The sequence below is a fragment of the Microtus oregoni genome, unplaced genomic scaffold, assembly GCF_018167655.1.
Source record: "Microtus oregoni isolate MIOR12 unplaced genomic scaffold, Mior012 000000F_ref0000247, whole genome shotgun sequence".
Classification (NCBI taxonomy): domain Eukaryota; kingdom Metazoa; phylum Chordata; class Mammalia; order Rodentia; family Cricetidae; genus Microtus; species Microtus oregoni.
The window spans coordinates 70,089,617-70,106,477 of record NW_024543059.1 but is presented as its reverse complement, the minus strand read 5'-3'; the positions used below and the strand labels follow the sequence as shown (position 1 = coordinate 70,106,477).

Genomic DNA, 16,861 nt, shown 5'->3' with positions numbered 1-16,861 from the left:
GAAAGGAGAAGAAAAGAGAAGAAAAGAGAAAAAAGAAAGAAAACGGAAAAACGCCTCAATGCAGTTCCAAAGAATACAAATGTCTTCCTTTTCTGACCTGACAGTGAATTCCAACTCTTTCCATTGGAGGCTTTAAAACAAAGCAAAGGTTTAGTTTGGGTTATTTTTTTTTAAAGATTATAAAACTTTTCTGCAAACTGACAGCTGTCTGAGGGTGGGGTAGGGAGGAAGCTGGGGCTCGGTGGTTCCTGACTAATAATCTATTACAGGAACACTCTCGCAGCTCTGCGTTTCTCAGTTCCGCGATCCCTGATTGTCCCCCGCCTACATTGGACCTATGCACACGCCCATCGCCTCCCCGCACCCCTCCCGCTCCCACGGGGCACGTGGACGGTCCCGTGACGTCATGACGCTGCGCAGCCCAATCAGCTGCGACGTTAAGGACATTTTAAATTTAAAGGCGGGGCGGTCCCGGAGCTTGGTGGACGCCGTTGATTTTCTGCGTTTTCCTGGGCTGCAGCCGGCGGGATGGCGGAGGAGGCGGCGGTGGCGGTGTGCGTGCGGGTGCGGCCGCTCAACAGCAGGTAGGTGGCTTGGGCCGGCGGGGGACGGGCGACTGCGCTACCCTCCCGTCTGGGGACCTGCGTCCCGGCCGCGCTGTCCCGGCTCGCCCCGGAGCAGGACTCCGTGTTTCCTGAGGACAAGTTCAGACCGCGATAAAGACAGAAAATGTGCAGTTGTGGAGAAGGGTCGGAAATGCTAGAAAGACAGGGCAGGAAGTGGGAAATGCAGTCTCCTGGGTTTTCTAGCTTCCGGCCTTCAGCTAGAGATGCCAAAGCTTTTGGTGTTCGCGAAATTGGTATCGAACGAGTTGAGAGTCTCAAAATTGGGGATTTCTTGTACTTAAGAAGTTCCTTCCCTAATTTGGGGAACGTTTTCTTCTGGTTTGCTTTGACTGTCAACTTGACAGCCTAGTTTTATCCGAGGGAGACTCTGCTGGAGGGTTCAGGCCAGTGTGGGTGGTGCCATCCTTGCTCATGGGATCCAAGGCTGTATAAGAAAGCTAGCTGAGCAGAAGCCAGAGAGAGCAGGACAGCTAGCAGTATATTTTCATGGATATTGCCTCCGCTCCTACTTGAAACCGTGCCCAACTTTCCCTCGGTGCTAGAAGTTTAAGCTGAAATAAAACTGTTCTTCTCCAAGTTGCTTTTGATCAGAATATTTTGTCGTAGCGACAGAAAGTAAACTAGAACAGCATGTGTACTGGTAAGCCATTGCAATCCACTGTGGAAAGTGAGCGTGGAAAATGTGGGAAGAGACATTGAACCTTCAATGGTGATTGGTTGATGCGCCTCGTATCAGGAAAATCCAGACACTTTCCACCAAAGAAAGGATAGGCAGTTACTTGATGGATGGGTCAATGGTTGATTAATGTGCTGCTTGGTGTGTATAGGAATTTAGAGGAAGATGGCATTGAAGAGATTACAGTGCTCGTTGTGGCTCACAGCTTTAGTCCCAGCACTCTGGAGGCATAGGCGGGGGTATCTCTGAGTTGTAGACCAGCCTCGGCTACCCAGTGAGTTCCAGGCCAACCAGGGCTACGTACTGAGACACTGTCTCAAGAGATAGAGAGAGATTGAGATTAGTGGGATCATTCAGGTAATTTATGGCATGTTAACTTTTCCAGAAGTTTCCAACATTGTTTTTAAGGGTTTCAGACAGACGGTAGACCCCACACAGACAAACATAACCACGAATATAGTGCAACATAAAACCATAATCATACTTGAAACTATAAAACTTTATTTTACAAGAGGTTGGGGGTTTACTTTTTTTTCTTTTGTAGCAGTCTATTGGAAGGTTCTCCATGAACTTTGTAGATGACAGCATAGGGTCACATGTGAAAAGTCAGACACCCCTAGGAGAGGAACCTAATCCGAGTAGCACTTTTCACTGCTCCCCTCCCAGGCTGGTGTTTAGAGTGAGGGCCTTCACTGATGAGAATCAGATCACTAAGGTTCATTTAAGACAGCTAAGTCCTGATCTCCCAAGGCAGACTTTCTGTAATTGCCAGGTTCTTAAAGGTATTCTTCAGAATGTGAAATGTTTTAGATGATCTCTCCTGTGGTCCGACCTCTGTGATCACTTACGTTATTCTAAAGTTCTGGGTTCTCTTCTTCCAGAGAAGAAGAACTTGGAGAGGACGCCCATGTTTACTGGAAAACTGAAAGTAATACTATTTACCAGAGTGATGGGGGGAAATCCTTCAATTTTGGTAAGTTTATAACAGCGTCGAAAGTTATCATATGCGGGTGTAGCCTCTGATCCTTGCACTCTGAAGTCTGAAGGCAGGAGGATCAGGAGTTCAAGGGCAACCTGAACTACAAATAAGTGCTCTTAGCTGAGCCATTTTCCCAGACCCTAGGTTGTCACCCTGTTAAAACTGAAATGATCGGAGAAGTATGTGACATAAAATGATCCCTGGTAAACAACCATTTTATAATATAGTGTTAGAGGTAAAACTGTATGTCTAGGAGATTATAAGACCGAGGGTACAGGTTCCCCAAGACTTTACTACTAAATAAGCTTTGGTGGCCCTCTCCACATATAGAAGAACTCAGCCACTGCCTGAGGTTGAAGTACAAGCGTCTGCCAACTCCCCTCCACCTGAAATCCTGACTTTACACAGCCTGTGTGTGGTGCTTGGTTTTCCCATGACTTCTGCCTGTGGGACAACTGTTAGGGTAGAAGCACACCGATTGCTGGGTTCCTTGTTGTCCCCTGTGACCTTTTTCACCATGGAAACTGTCACCTTTTTTTTTAAGTTTATTAACAAAAGCAAAGATTCAGATCCTAGAGTGGAAAATTTATCAGTACAGATGCCTACATTTAGCAGGCAGACGACTGTTTCCTGTCACATATTTTTGTTTGATGTTTTCTTGATTTAGCTTGAGCTAGGCTTTTGGCAAGATATGTTATAAAATAAGATTTCTCAAAAATCGCGGCTCACATTTTCTAAGTACCGATATGATCACAATAAGTCTATAAAGATGGTACTGTAGCTGTCATAAATTCTAGACTGAGGCCCAACACTTAGAGAATCCAATCAGGATTGTACCTAGCAGACTCTAGATCCATCTGAGCCACTGTGCTCTGCGGCCTTTGAAAATGCATAGGGTTATTGACTTGTAGGTTTTTTTCTATATGAAGACCAGGGCATTTTTCCCTTGAGAAGATTATTTACTGAAAAAGAAAAAAATTAAAGAAATAAAATTCTAGCTATGTCACCATTTTAGACCCTGATGGTTTATTTCTTTTTTTTTTTTTTTTTTTTTTTTTTTTGGTTTTTTGAGACAGGGTTTCTCTGTGGTTTTGGAGCCTGTCCTGGAACTAGCTCTTGTAGACCAGGCTGGTCTCGAACTCAGATCCGCCTGCCTCTGCCTCCCGAGTGCTGGGATTAAAGGCGTGCGCCACCACCGCCCGGCGATGGTTTATTTCTTTGGCTAATTATTAACACTTGGAAAATGCAGTTGATATGTTTGATTGAATTTCTGTGTTGTTCTTTTTAGATCGTGTCTTTCATAGTAATGAACCCACTAAAAATGTGTACGAAGAAATCGCCGTACCGATCATCAATTCTGCCATACAGGGCTACAACGGTCTGTATTCACTTCCTGTTGCAGGAATGCCTTAGGTCTTCAGTATTCGTCCCATTAACTTAAGTATTGGTAGTTTTATTCACTAGAAGTTCGTTTTGAGTCTTTGTGTGTGTTTATTTGTCTGTTTTACTTGCTTTTACAGGTACCATATTTGCCTATGGGCAAACTGCATCAGGAAAAACGCATACTATGATGGGCTCTGAGGACTGTGTGGGAGTTATACCCAGGGCAATCCATGACATTTTCCAAAGGATTAAGAAGGTAACAGCGTCTGACTTCCTAGCACGCGTAGGGAAAAGTAGTGGCAGATGAGTGGCAATTGGTGAAAGTCAGGCACACTTATCTCCTGATAAGATAAGCATAGCATTGCCTCACAATTTCCTAGAACTTGAAGTTCTCGGATTTATTTTCCCACTGAGTCCCAGAACAATATTATTCCCAACAACAAGCAGACTAAGCAGTAGGGTATCCTATCTGAACAGTTAGTTCCATGTTAGCTTTGTTTAGTTACCAGTTTTGCTTTTTTTGTTTGTTTTGTCTTTTCAAGATAGGGTTTCTCTGTAGCTTTGAAGCCTGTCCTGGAACTCACTCTGTAGACCAGGCTGGCCTTGAACTCAGATCCGCCTGCCTCCACCTCCACCAAGTTCTGGGATTAAAGGCGTGCGCTACCCACTGCCCAGCTGGTTTCTAGTGATTCCTTAGGAGCCCTAAAAATGAACTGTGAAGTAAAGAGAAGGAAAGCGGGATCAGTGTTTACAAAGCTTGGGCACAAAAGCCGGAGCATCTACTGTCAGGGCTTCCTTTTGAGCCTAGACAACTTGTTACTTCTTAAATACCACTTTTGTGGTTTTTATCAGCATATAGCCGTGGATTCTGTTGGCTTCGCAGATAATTCCTTTTGAGCTCTTTGCTCTCAGTATGTGACTGTATAATACCAGCTTATAAATGGGTGATTTTTTTCCTCCTAGTTTCCTGAGAGAGAATTTCTCTTACGGGTGTCTTACATGGAGATCTACAATGAAACCATTACAGACTTACTCTGTAGTGCCCAAAAAATGAAACCTTTGATAATTCGGGAAGACATCAACGTGAGTAAAAAGAACTAGGTGACGTCACTGGGTCAACACAGAATGGGCCTGCCAGCGGTCAGTCAGGGAGGGAGGTGACTTTCAGGGGGCCCTACGCACAATGCTGAACCGTTTGCTACAAGGAAAAGAGTCGTTGCCTTCACTTGTGAATCTCACTTTAAGAGGATCCAGTTTGGATTCAGTAGCCACATAAATGTCCCTAATTAACTAAAAGTCTTGTCAGGAATAGCACTGGTACCAATGATGGGGTTGATAGGGGTATGAGAGAGGTAAAGGGTGATAGAGAAATCCAATTATATGTATGAAATAGTCATATTTAATGGTATGAATTTAATTAAAACTTAATAATATGACTAAGGGCATAAAATGTATTTTTGTTTGTTTGTTTGTTTATTTTGAGACAGGGTTTCTCTGTGGCTTTGGAGCCTGTCCTGGCACTAGCTCTTGTAGACTAGGCTGGTCTCGAACTCACAGAGATCCTCCTGCCTCTGCCTCCCGAGTGCTGGGATTAAAGGCGTGCGCCACCACCACCCGGCCATAAAATGTATTTGATGCAGAAAATTTATACTTTAAAATAGGTTCTGTTCCAATTGCCTATTCTAAGTATATGAAAGTTCACTGAGCTGTACATATTTTGAGTCTGCATAATTTTGGCTTGTGATGTATTTATTTGCAAGTTTCTTTTTATAATGAAGTTTATAAAATAAGTGAATATTTTTTTTCTACAGAATAATCATTCCCTCTTTTTTTTTACTTTCCCAAATTCTACAGTAGATTTTAACTTTGAAAGCAAACTTTGTCTAATATTTTCATAATTAACTGTTTTCAGAGAAATGTATATGTTGCTGATCTTACAGAAGAAGTGGTTTATACAGCAGAAATGGCTTTGAAATGGATCACAACAGGAGAAAGTAAGGCTGCTGTGTTTTTAAGTGCATCCCAGAACTATCAAGTCCCATGTTTTAGCTAGAATAAGACGGGCTCCAGCTAGACCTGTTGCACTGAGCAGATGTGCAGCCTGGTGTCTTTCTTGTGCTTTAAGTCGATGCACAGTTGACATATAGCTCATTATCTTTACAGAGAACAGACATTATGGAGTAACCAAAATGAATCAAAGAAGCAGTCGCTCCCATACGATTTTTAGGATGGTAGGTGATTCTGTCTTCCTACACTTGGTCTTTGCAAAGAAGAATTTACTCATTTTGACAAGCTGCCTTTTCTACCTAGATTTTGGAAAGCAGAGAAAAAGGTGAATCTTCTAACTGTGATGGGTCTATCAAAGTGTCGCATCTGGTGAGTGTTTATAAACATCATTCCGTGTGGGCCCGGAGAGACAGGCTGTTGGGGGGCTGCTTGAATAAGAACTGTTTACTAAGTAGGAACAAAGGGTAAATAGCTGGCAGAATAAGTGATCATCGGAATAGCCTCGGGTACTAGCTGAGCTGTTGGTGTAAGGGTTAGCCTCGGGTACTAGCTGAGGTGCTAGTGTGGTGGTCAGCTCATCTTTGTTCCTGTGTGTGATGGCTGTACAACTGTAAGAACAATCTTCTCTTGCCTGAGAGTTGAATCTTGGAATTTGAATATGTTTTATTTGTTTGTTTTTAAATCTTAGCCAAATTTGTTTGTTTTTAAATCAGTGTAACTTAAAAGAGTATGATAAACAAAAACAAAAAGTAGGAAGAATGGTTAAAACATTTTTTGTAGCAATGAGAAAGCATGTTTATAAATGTGGGAATTCTGTTGTTCATCGCTTTGCTGATTTGCCGCATGTGGGTCTCAGGATAACCTGGGCCAGCCTGTCTGCATCCTGTAAAACCCTTCTGGGAAAGAAATGTTCCCTCTGGAGTCTTCTTCTGGCTCCATGGGCGGCTGATTTCTGGTTTTTCTCCTGGCCTTGGGAATGTTATTCCCCAGCATCCCTCAGCTCTGCGCCGTCTGTGCTGTCTTTCCTCTTACCCTTCGGTGGTTTTCTGGCTTCAGGTTTCAGGGCCACAGTCGTTCCTTTAGGAGGCTGAATCCCTGTGCTACCCTCTTGCATAAAGCCTTCCAGTAGCTCCCTGCATTTCAGAAGCCCCATGCCTCCAGTAGCTCCCCGCATTTCAGAAGCCCCATGCCTCCAGTAGCTCCCCGCATTTCAGAAGCCCCATGCTTCCAGCCCTGCTTTCAAGACACCACACAATCTGGCCCATGCAGTCGTACACGGTCGCTGCAGTTCACCGGTTTGGTGGATGTTGGGTTTGGCTTGTCACGACAGGCTAGCCTGGAGCTCGTGGCAGTCCTCCTGCCTTTACTTCCCAGATTCCAGGATCACATCTAAGCAGCTAGATCCTTTCTGGGTTATTAGCGAACACTCTAAGGGAGTCTGCTTTGTGAACTGGCATGCTGACCTTTCTACACGGTACTGTTTGTATTCATCTCTTCATAGCTGACTCCCTCCCTCTTCTCTGTCACTTACATGTAGACCTAATAGCAGGCCTTCCCCTGCCTCCTGTTCCAGAGAACATACTGTGTCCCTCTGTGCCCTTTTCCAGCGATCTAAATCTTCTCTTGTGTGTATAAATCCCTCCGTCTTCTCACAAAGCTTCTCTGTAGAAGGTGAGGTCTGAAAGAGCAGAACATAGGTGCATGGCTCTCTGCTGTTGCTCAGCACCTAGCATGCTGCCCACATTGTGATTCTCAGTTTTCTCTGTGTTACTTATGAAATGAAAGAGAGGCCAGTGTTCTTAAAAGCTACAGTGTAGTGTGGTACATACATGCCAGCCCAGCAAAATATGAACCATGTGAACGAGCCTCACCTCTAAAGAGCTTGGATGTGCAGTTAAGGATGTATTCATTCTAGGTATATAAGAAGGGTAAAGGTGGCAAAACTCTATTGAGAAAACAGTGTTTGCTTTGGTTCTTGAATACAGAGTAAGGATGAACTAAAACATTAGAAATAAAGAAGAAAAGCATCAAAAGCCACAGCAGAGGCCAGGTTGCTAAGATTATATTCTCCTCTGTAAAGTACTGGGCTTTGTATAGGGCACACCTCAGCAACATAGAGGATGGATAGACAGACAGATGAAAGAGAAGAGATAAGGAACAAGACATGGAGATCAGTGTGGCTTAGTTTAAAAAAAGAAAAGGCCTAAATAGTAGGCTGGGAGATAAAGTATTTCTTCACCAAGTTAGAGTTTATAGTTTCTAGTTACACCTCCTAACACATATTTTCATCTGTCTTACAGAATTTGGTTGATCTTGCGGGCAGTGAAAGAGCTGCTCAAACAGGAGCCGAAGGTAATGAAACTTGGTGATGTCTGACCATGCGTTTTAAAGTGCTGATAGTGTAATGATTTCCAGATGAAAGTCTTTATGATAAATCAAACTTAATAACTTTGACCTACTACAGTACCAACTTAAAATTTCAGTTTTGCAGATGATAGGGCTGCGTAGCTGGGAAGGCCAGGAATGTATTATAAAAACCATCTAAACTGTCTTGATTAGAACATTAAGAAAAGCCATGGACAGCATCCTTCTAGTGCTAATGTACTGGCTCGATGCTTTGCTGTTTATTTGGACAACGTATTTCAGTACACTTTCCCTCCATTGAAGAACACAGTGACCATGACTATTGCTCAGAAGGAAAAGAACAAGAATCAGAATCACTCCAAGAAGACTTTGTCTAGTATCTGAACTGCAGAGCTCGGATGTGTCCCTACAGGGAGAGTGCAGCACTAAGTCCAGATTTAACTGGATACTTGTAACTTTTCATGACAAGATTGACCATTTGATTTTTCCTGTTCTTTTTGTATGAGTAAGAAAAACTAAGTAAGATAGTAGAGTTCAAATAAATCGATAAAAGTAAAATAACTCTCATAAGCAAAAGAAAAGTTTGAATATTTTAGTGTGCTTTTTCAAGGTTTGCATTTTAACTTTTTGAATGGTGTAAGCATCTTAACAGTTTAAAAATAAAAATTACTGGCATTTGATTGGAAGTCCATGATTGCTTTTATTTAAAGGTTTATAAAAAGACTTAACTGATTAGAGGACCTTGGGAAGCAGGCATTTTTTTCCCGTCTTAGTTTCCATTTTCTCTATGTTATTTTCTCTCGGATGATGGTATTTCTGCTCGACTTCATATGTAGGCAGACTAGAAAGAGAACTCCTAGTATTGAGAGTGAGCTCAGGTTGAACCACAACATAGATCTTCGCATCATCTGTCCCTTTCACATCTGACTCAGGACTTACAAGCAAGCACTTCATCTAGCACAGAGGCTAAGTTTCACGTTTGTCTAACTCAGGTGTGCGACTCAAGGAAGGCTGTAATATAAACCGGAGTTTATTTATTTTGGGACAAGTGATTAAGAAACTTAGTGATGAACAAGTTGGGTAAGTTGTATTATATACTTAATTCTTATGGGTTTTTATTATTTGGAGAATTGTAATACTTTAGTCGCAATCAAGTGTATTGATTTCTTCTACACTGTTAAAGGTTTTGTGAGCTGTCTTTTAATTTTTTTTTAAGCTTGTGTGTTTATTTGAGATGTGGTAATTGGACATATTACAGAGTACAGTGTGACATTTTGGTACTAATGTGGTGTTCTTAAGAACGTTTCATCTCTTAAGAATCTGTGATATTCCGGTTGTACAGCTTAGCATTTTATTTTGCTCCTCGTGTGTGGGAGCCCTAGGTGATTTGGACTCTAACTGCAGGTGTTGGAGCCACAGCGTTTCCATCCCCACTCCAGCACTGGTGTGCCAACCACACTGCTTCTGTATCTTAATCCTCAGTTGTTTGCCTAGAGAGTCCTTTCCATAAAACATTTTTTTTTTTTGATTTTGCAAACACAACCGATGGTCGGAGGACAGCTCTTAGGAATCACGTCTCCCCTGTCACCTTGTCGAACCCAAGTCTAATTCAGCTCTTCAGACCTCTGCACAGGTTCTTCTACCGACTGGGCCATCTCTTCAGCCTTTTAAATTTTTTGGTTTTTCAAGACAGGGTTTCTCTGTGTAACAGCTCTGGCTGTCCGGAATTCGCTTTGTAAATCAGGCTAGCCTCAAACTCACAGATCTGCCTGCTGGGATTAAAGGCGTTTGCCATGCATCCAGCTTTAATTTTTTTGTTTTTTATTAGCATATATTAATTATACATAACAATGTGCTTCATTCATTGTGACATTTTAATATATGTGCATAATTTATGAGCATAGCTTCTTACACAAATAACTAAAACCTACTAAGTTTATTCCCTATCTTAAGTATTCTTAATTAGCAGGTTAATCTGCCTTATACAACCTGTAAAAATTTAATTTATAAGATTATGAGTAAGTGTTCGTCTTCTTAAAGGACAACATTTTTATGTATGCACTCTCAACCCTTTTCTTCCCATACTTGTTTCTTGCTAAGTGGTTTCATAAATTACCGAGATAGCAAACTGACACGAATTCTTCAGAATTCCTTGGGAGGAAATGCAAAAACCCGCATCATCTGCACAATTACTCCAGCATCATTCGATGAAACCCTAACAACTCTCCAGGTGAGTTTAATTTTCATCTCGTTATACTGTAGGAAATGCCCGACTTTCAGAAGAAAACATTCTCTACTGAAATGACAAGCCCCCTGATGTGTCTTCTATAGAACAGATGTGCAACCTAGCATTCTTAGTGTAATTTCCCAGGCTTTAGTATTTGTATCCCATCTCTGTAGTTTTGGGAACATCCAATACTTTTAACTGGAGTAATTTGATGCTTTCTTTAAATAACTGTATATCTATTGATTATGTGGTAACTAGAAACTTTATGTTAGATTCATAAATGAAACACTAGTGTTACTTGCCACAAGTAGTGATTATAAAAATATATAATGTGTGTGTGACCAAACATTTAGTGACTTTCTGCTAACGGTTGGCTGCAGAAGAACTGCAGGCCTGCATTTTCTATTGAAAAAGAAAGGATATGAGAAGGGAAAATGGAAAACAAGTTAATAAAGCAACTTTCTCAGTGAGGGTCCAGTGTTGTTTGTTAATGGTTACCTGAAGATTGTCACCTACGACTCTTAGCTGCTGCAGGGGTGGGGGATGAAGCTCTGGGAGAATGCTTGCAGAGCAGACACAGACCCTAAGTTCTCCCCATGGGGGGAAAATGCTTCAAAGCTGAGCATGATGGCACGTGCCCCAGATCCCAGGGTTTAGGAGACTGAAGCAGATGGACTGGCCTGGGTAATGTAAAACACTCTCTCTAAAATAGAAAACAAATTAAGCCAAGTGTAATGATGTGGGTCTCTAGTTGTAGCTCCTGGGAATCAGAAACGAGATGATTTCTCTAAGTGTTATACTAGCTTGATCTGCCTATGAAGTCTCAGGCCAGTCTGACCATGTAACAAGATCCTGTCTACAAAAAAAGAATTATAGCTGTTGAGTACTGGGTCAGGGTGCTGCTGGCCTCACAGTGTTTATAAAGTAGATGAGACTTGGCTGCCAACGTAATTATCTTGAATTAGTAAGCTGGCAAATAAGAATGGAGTCCTGGGAGCTCAGTCCTGGGAGCTGGAGAGATGGCTCCATGGGTGGACAAAGCACTTCATTCACTAGTGTGAGGGCCGGAGTCCCAGCATCCAAGCTCACATGCAGAGCACCTCTCCTGTACCTCCGCACCCAACAAAGCCAAGGGATCCCAGGACAAGCTGACTGGCTGAACGAGCCTAATCAACAAGCTCCAGGTTCAGGAAGAAGCTCTGCTCAGTAAAGAAGGTGTAGCAGTCAATGAAGATAGCTAACAATAACCCTTGCCCTCATGTGCACACACATATATGCACACATGTGCCTGCACACATGAACACACCACATAAACAGCATTCCCCCACCCAGCGAAGATCAGAACAAAGGTTAAAAGAAAGGACAGATACTTTCAGCCAAAAATGCTAGTTTTTTTTCAAAGAAACTATTACAAGAAGTAAATATATTGATTATCGGAATTCTTTTAATATTGAATATCTTACGTTTTGTCCCAGTTTGCCAGCACTGCTAAATATATGAAGAATACTCCTTATGTTAATGAGGTGTCAAATGATGAAGCTCTCTTGAAAAGGTACAGAAAGGAAATAGTGGATCTCAAAAAACAATTGGAAGAGGTATGTATGATTTTTATTTGGGTAAAGGATTAAGAACCGATATAGAATGATGGACATCTGCCTCAGAGACTATAAATTTTTGAATATATGATTCAATACAACTTAATTTTAAAGCAAATGGATTTTAGCTTAAAATAATTCAATTCATAAAGTTTTAACTTTAGGAAATAAGATGGAACTTAGTGGTAGTGTTGCCTGGAATATACAGGGCCCTGGGTCTATCTTCAACAACAAAAGAAGTTTACTACAACCTGAAATACCTTGTTTCTGAATGTTGGAGATGTCGTTAAGTCCACAGGATGATTGTCCAGTGTGTGCAAAGCCCTGAACTTACCCCCCAGCACCTCAGACAAACCAAGCCTGTAGTGGGTGCCTATAATATTAGTACCTCGGGGTTGGAGGCTGGGAAACCTGGGTCATCCTTTGCTGTGTAACCATTTCTAGACCAGCCAAGACTACATGTGTCTCAAAAAACAAAAATGAACGAGGGGCATTACTTAAAATTATTAAGCTTTGTTGAGAGACCATGTATTTTCCTTCTTTTTTTTTTTTTTTTTTTTTTTTTTTTTTGGTTTTTCGAGACAGGGTTTCTCTGTGGCTTTGGAGCCTGTCCTGGAACTAGCTCTTGTAGACCAGGCTGGTCTTGAACTCACAGAGATCCGCCTGCCTCTGCCTCCCGAGTGCTGGGATTAAAGGCGTGCGCCACCACCGCCCGGCTGACCATGTATTTTCCTATGTGGATTGTATAGTGACCTAATTCTACCTTGTGCTTTCACATTCTCCTGAGTGCCTCTTCCACCCGGAGAAGGTGGCCTCTGAGAGTACACCAGCCAACCTTTCTTCCGCTTCATTGTTTCTGTCATCGTGTTCCTAAGCTTGTAAAAAACCTTTCCATTTAGTAGGTCTTTTTAATGAATATCTCTTCTATTGCAGTTTTCAAATTTCAGCTTCTTTGACTTCCCTACCTATTTATATCTTCATGGACAATTAATAGAATTAACAGCATTATCCTAGCATGAAATATAGTATCCTAATGAAAGAACTGTATATAGTTTATCTCTTAAGTTTAACTATTGGCTATGATAGCTACATGTTGGGTTTCTGTATGTAGACGATATCTTACTTGAATAAAATTAAAGTTCTCATAGATTACATGCAAATGTAATCTTCTGTTGTTGAAGCTATTTTCTATAGCCCGATTTTGCTACATTTATGGTTAACATAACCCAATATTTCTTAGGTAAATACAAAGACCCGGGCACAGGAAATGGAGAAAGATCAGCTGGCCCAGCTTCTGGATGAAAAAGACTTGCTCCAGAAAGTACAGGATGAGAAAATCCAGAACCTGAAGCGGATGCTGGTGACGTCATCTTCTATTGCACTGCAGCAGGAGCTAAAGGTAGAGCTGCAAGATGTCAGAGAACACGACAGGTCTTTCCGTGTCCTCAAGATAGCAGAGAACACGACAGGTCTTTCCGTGTCCTCAAGATGTCAGAGAACACGACAGGTCTTTCCGTGTCCTCAAGATGTCAGAGAACACGACAGGTCTTTCTGAGTCCTTAAGATGTCAGAGAACACGACAGGTCTTTCTGAGTCCTTAAGATGTCAGAGAACACGACAGGTCTTTCTGAGTCCTTAAGATGTCAGAGAACACGACAGGTCTTTCTGAGTCCTTAAGATGTCAGAGAACACGACAGGTCTTTCTGTGTCCTTAAGATGTCAGAGAACACGACAGGTCTTTCTGTGTCCTCAAGATGGCAGAGAACACGACAGGTCTTTCCGTGTCCTCAAGATGGCAGAGAACACGACAGGTCTTTCCGTGTCCTCAAGATGTCAGAGAACACGACAGGTCTTTCTGTGTCCTTAAGATGTCAGAGAACACGACAGGTCTTTCTGAGTCCTTAAGATGTAACCCTTTATCCTTTGATATGGGTCCTTAAGAAACTTAGAGCACTCTGTGTGTTTGCCATGTATCAACTCTTCCTAAGAAGGGAGTTGTAATTGCCTCTCCCCTGTCTGCATGTAAACAGATACTAATTCAAAAAGTCTAGGGTATTAGTAAAGACTGTGTGGACAATGGTTCGTAGTAAAGTCTAATAAAATTTGTAAGATGGGACTGGAGAGATGGCTCAGTGGTTAAGAGCACTGACTGCTCTTTCAGAGGACCCTGGTTCAATTCCTAGCACCCACATGGCAGCTCACAGCTGTCTGTAACTCCAGTTCTAGGGGATCCAACACCCATACACAGAATATATACAGGCAAAACGTGTATATTAAAATAAAATTAATAAATCTTTTTTAAAAAAAAATTTATAAATGACTAGGAACTAAGATCTCTAGGGTTTATGACAGTACCTTCTACTTAATTAATGATAATATTAACTCAGGAAAACCGATTGACAATATAAATCAGTATAGGGATCAAAACCCTACCTTCCAGCAGGTGTACTTTGTTCTTCCTGGGATAGGTTTCTGTTCAGTAGAAATGATGAAGTATTTAGGTTCAGAGGGTAGCCCTCAAAGCCAGACCGATCGAACTCTAATCTCCGTTCTGTCAGTTCCTAACTATTGACTTTACCTGAAGGACAGCTTGATATCCAGTCTCATGAATGTGTATGACAGTCCTTTCTACACAGAAAATCCTACTGTAAGCCTTCAGTGTAATTACCAGTAGGCATGTTGTGTAAGTCACTAACAGGTGTACATTCATTCAAGAAGTGTTGGTTGACTAAGCGATGATCAGGAAATAGCTCAATGGAAGCAGATGCTTCAAGAAGCAGCCACCATTTCCAAAAGCTTAAGAGTTTTGCAAATGCATGGTAAACATACTTTGAACTTAAATGCACAGTGGCCAGGCCATATTAAAGTGCATTGAGGAATTTGAATGTGACATTATGCTAAGGACAATAGAGTCTTTTATGTAACATCAACATTGATCTTCAGAAAGGTATAGCTACTGTCTGCAGCAGATAACTTATACCTCTGGGAGAATTATGACTCTGGAAAGATAGCAAATTGTCCAATTGGGGGGGAAATGAGGGATAAACTAAACAGGACTTTGATGTTTTGGGCTTTGTTCCTTGGCTGTGGATACAGTAAAGCCGTGACTTATTTGTAAGAGCAATCTTTTGGGGGGGGGGGGGGGAGCAGGTTCAAGTTAGGGTTTTCTTGTAGCTTTGGAGCCTGTCCTGGAACTCACTCTGTAGACCATGTTGGCCTCAAACTCACAGAGATCTGCCTGCCTCTGCCTCCCGAGTGCTGGGATTAAAGGCGTGCGCCAGTACTAGCACTTGCAACAGCAATCTTAAATCATGTGGTGAGGACGGAAACTGCTTTGCAGTGGGGCAGGGTAGACTGTGAGATATGACAGAGGACGGGGCTGCGCAGGAGAAAAGCGGTCTACTTAACTTCAGAATCAGCACTTAATTCTGTAATTAACAGAGGTATTACATTTCTCTTTTGGTTCTTGGGATTTGAGCCAGGGCCTTGTGCAGGATAAGCATGTGCTCTTCCACAGAACTCAGGGTGTTTTCTTGGAGTCCTAAGAATCCTGCCGTGCTGCTTACATAAACATATATAAAAATAAGTAGTTTCCTTGTTTTATTTTGTCTCAGTTTGGACCTGTGTGAAATAATTTTAATTTCTTTTGTTCTTGTATTTTAAGATTAAAAAGAAACGAAGAGTTACTTGGTGCTATGGCAAAAGTAGCAAAATGAAGGAGTCAAACTATGTAAATGAATTTAAAGTCCCACTAAATGTAGCTACAAGGGCACATAAAACTTCTGTGACTTTTTTGCAAGAAAATTCTCTGAGATTGGGAGAGAATGATGAATGTAAGTACCTTCTTCAGTAGAACTACACTGAGTTATAAGTGTGTGTCCACAGACTCTAGCATGGTAAATGTGAGAAACATGGTTAAACACAGTGTTACAGTTCAGATATGATTGCAGTCGCGAACATTATGAAATTCTGTTGATTCTTAAGCGTGAATTGTAAGTCAAGTACGGTGGCTTCTGTTTATAGTATCAGCGCTTGAGAGACTGAGGCAGGAGGATTGCCAGGAATACAAAGCTAGACTGGGTTATAGTAAGACCGTGTCAAAAACAGAGCAATATAGTGTACATGAAGCGTGTAAATCAGGTGCTTGATTTAATTTTGCTCTGAAGTTCAGTTAAAATTGTACGGTCTTCACATAACATCCAGCTAACCTTATTCTAGTTTTCAGAATGTCATTTATATCAATTCTATAGGACTGTGTTTCTAAATTGTTTCTCCAGCATTATAATCATCTTTAGGGACATTTTAATCTACTGATACTGGTCAAATCTCAGATACAGAATTTGTCATTTTTATCTGTATTGTCTCAAGGATCTTTATTTTATCACAATTCCAGTCAGCTTTCTTAATTCATACAGTAGTATGATCAGTGATTATATATATTGTTGACATGCTCTTGGCAGTCATACCTGAATTTAATTTCATTTGAGCTTGCATCTATTCACAACTTTTTTATTAAACTCATTTTTATTTTTTGCAAAACTTATGCTAAATATGTTCATGACGTGCATCTTGTTTTTCTACTTACAGCACTCTCTGTTGAGTCTGATGTGTTCAGTAACAGTCTTGAATCATTGGCTGAGGTAGAGTGGAATTCAGCAACGAAGATGCTAAGCGAGGTAACTAAGTATTCATTAGAGCAGCTGCCTTTATGTTTGTTTTTGGTTTTTTCTTAAGAATTTTATCTTACATGTGTGCATATTGTATGTGTGTGTATGTGTGTGCACGCACATGTGTGTATGTCTGTGTACCACTGCATGTCTGGTGCCTGTAGGGTCAGCAGAGGACATCAGATCCCTTGGAACCAGAATTTCAGGTGATTTCAAGTTGTGATATGGGTTTGGGTGTTGGGTACAGAACGCAGAGCTACTGAAGAGTAGCAAGTATTCCTACTGCTAAGCCATCTCTCCTGCTACTGTTTTTCTATTTCTTGCTGGATTTGCTCTT

The 16,861-nt window shown here is 41.4% G+C and overlaps 1 protein-coding gene across 2 annotated transcripts in view; it reads left to right on the top strand.

Moving 5' to 3' along the window:
* Positions 1–452: 452 nt before the first annotated feature.
* Cenpe (centromere protein E) overlaps positions 453–16,861 on the top strand; it is a 61,199-nt gene continuing 44,790 nt past the window's right edge. For both annotated transcript variants that reach the window (XM_041659667.1, XM_041659659.1), the window contains exons 1-15: positions 453–584; positions 2,184–2,275; positions 3,570–3,659; positions 3,802–3,920; positions 4,628–4,747; positions 5,577–5,658; positions 5,828–5,895; positions 5,975–6,040; positions 7,972–8,023; positions 9,028–9,115; positions 10,136–10,265; positions 11,738–11,857; positions 13,098–13,256; positions 15,522–15,690; positions 16,445–16,533. In XM_041659667.1, coding sequence (XP_041515601.1) covers positions 529–584; positions 2,184–2,275; positions 3,570–3,659; positions 3,802–3,920; positions 4,628–4,747; positions 5,577–5,658; positions 5,828–5,895; positions 5,975–6,040; positions 7,972–8,023; positions 9,028–9,115; positions 10,136–10,265; positions 11,738–11,857; positions 13,098–13,256; positions 15,522–15,690; positions 16,445–16,533 — 1,500 coding nt within the window. In that variant the 5' untranslated portion in view covers positions 453–528. The remainder of the gene's footprint in view (positions 585–2,183; positions 2,276–3,569; positions 3,660–3,801; positions 3,921–4,627; positions 4,748–5,576; positions 5,659–5,827; positions 5,896–5,974; positions 6,041–7,971; positions 8,024–9,027; positions 9,116–10,135; positions 10,266–11,737; positions 11,858–13,097; positions 13,257–15,521; positions 15,691–16,444; positions 16,534–16,861) is intronic.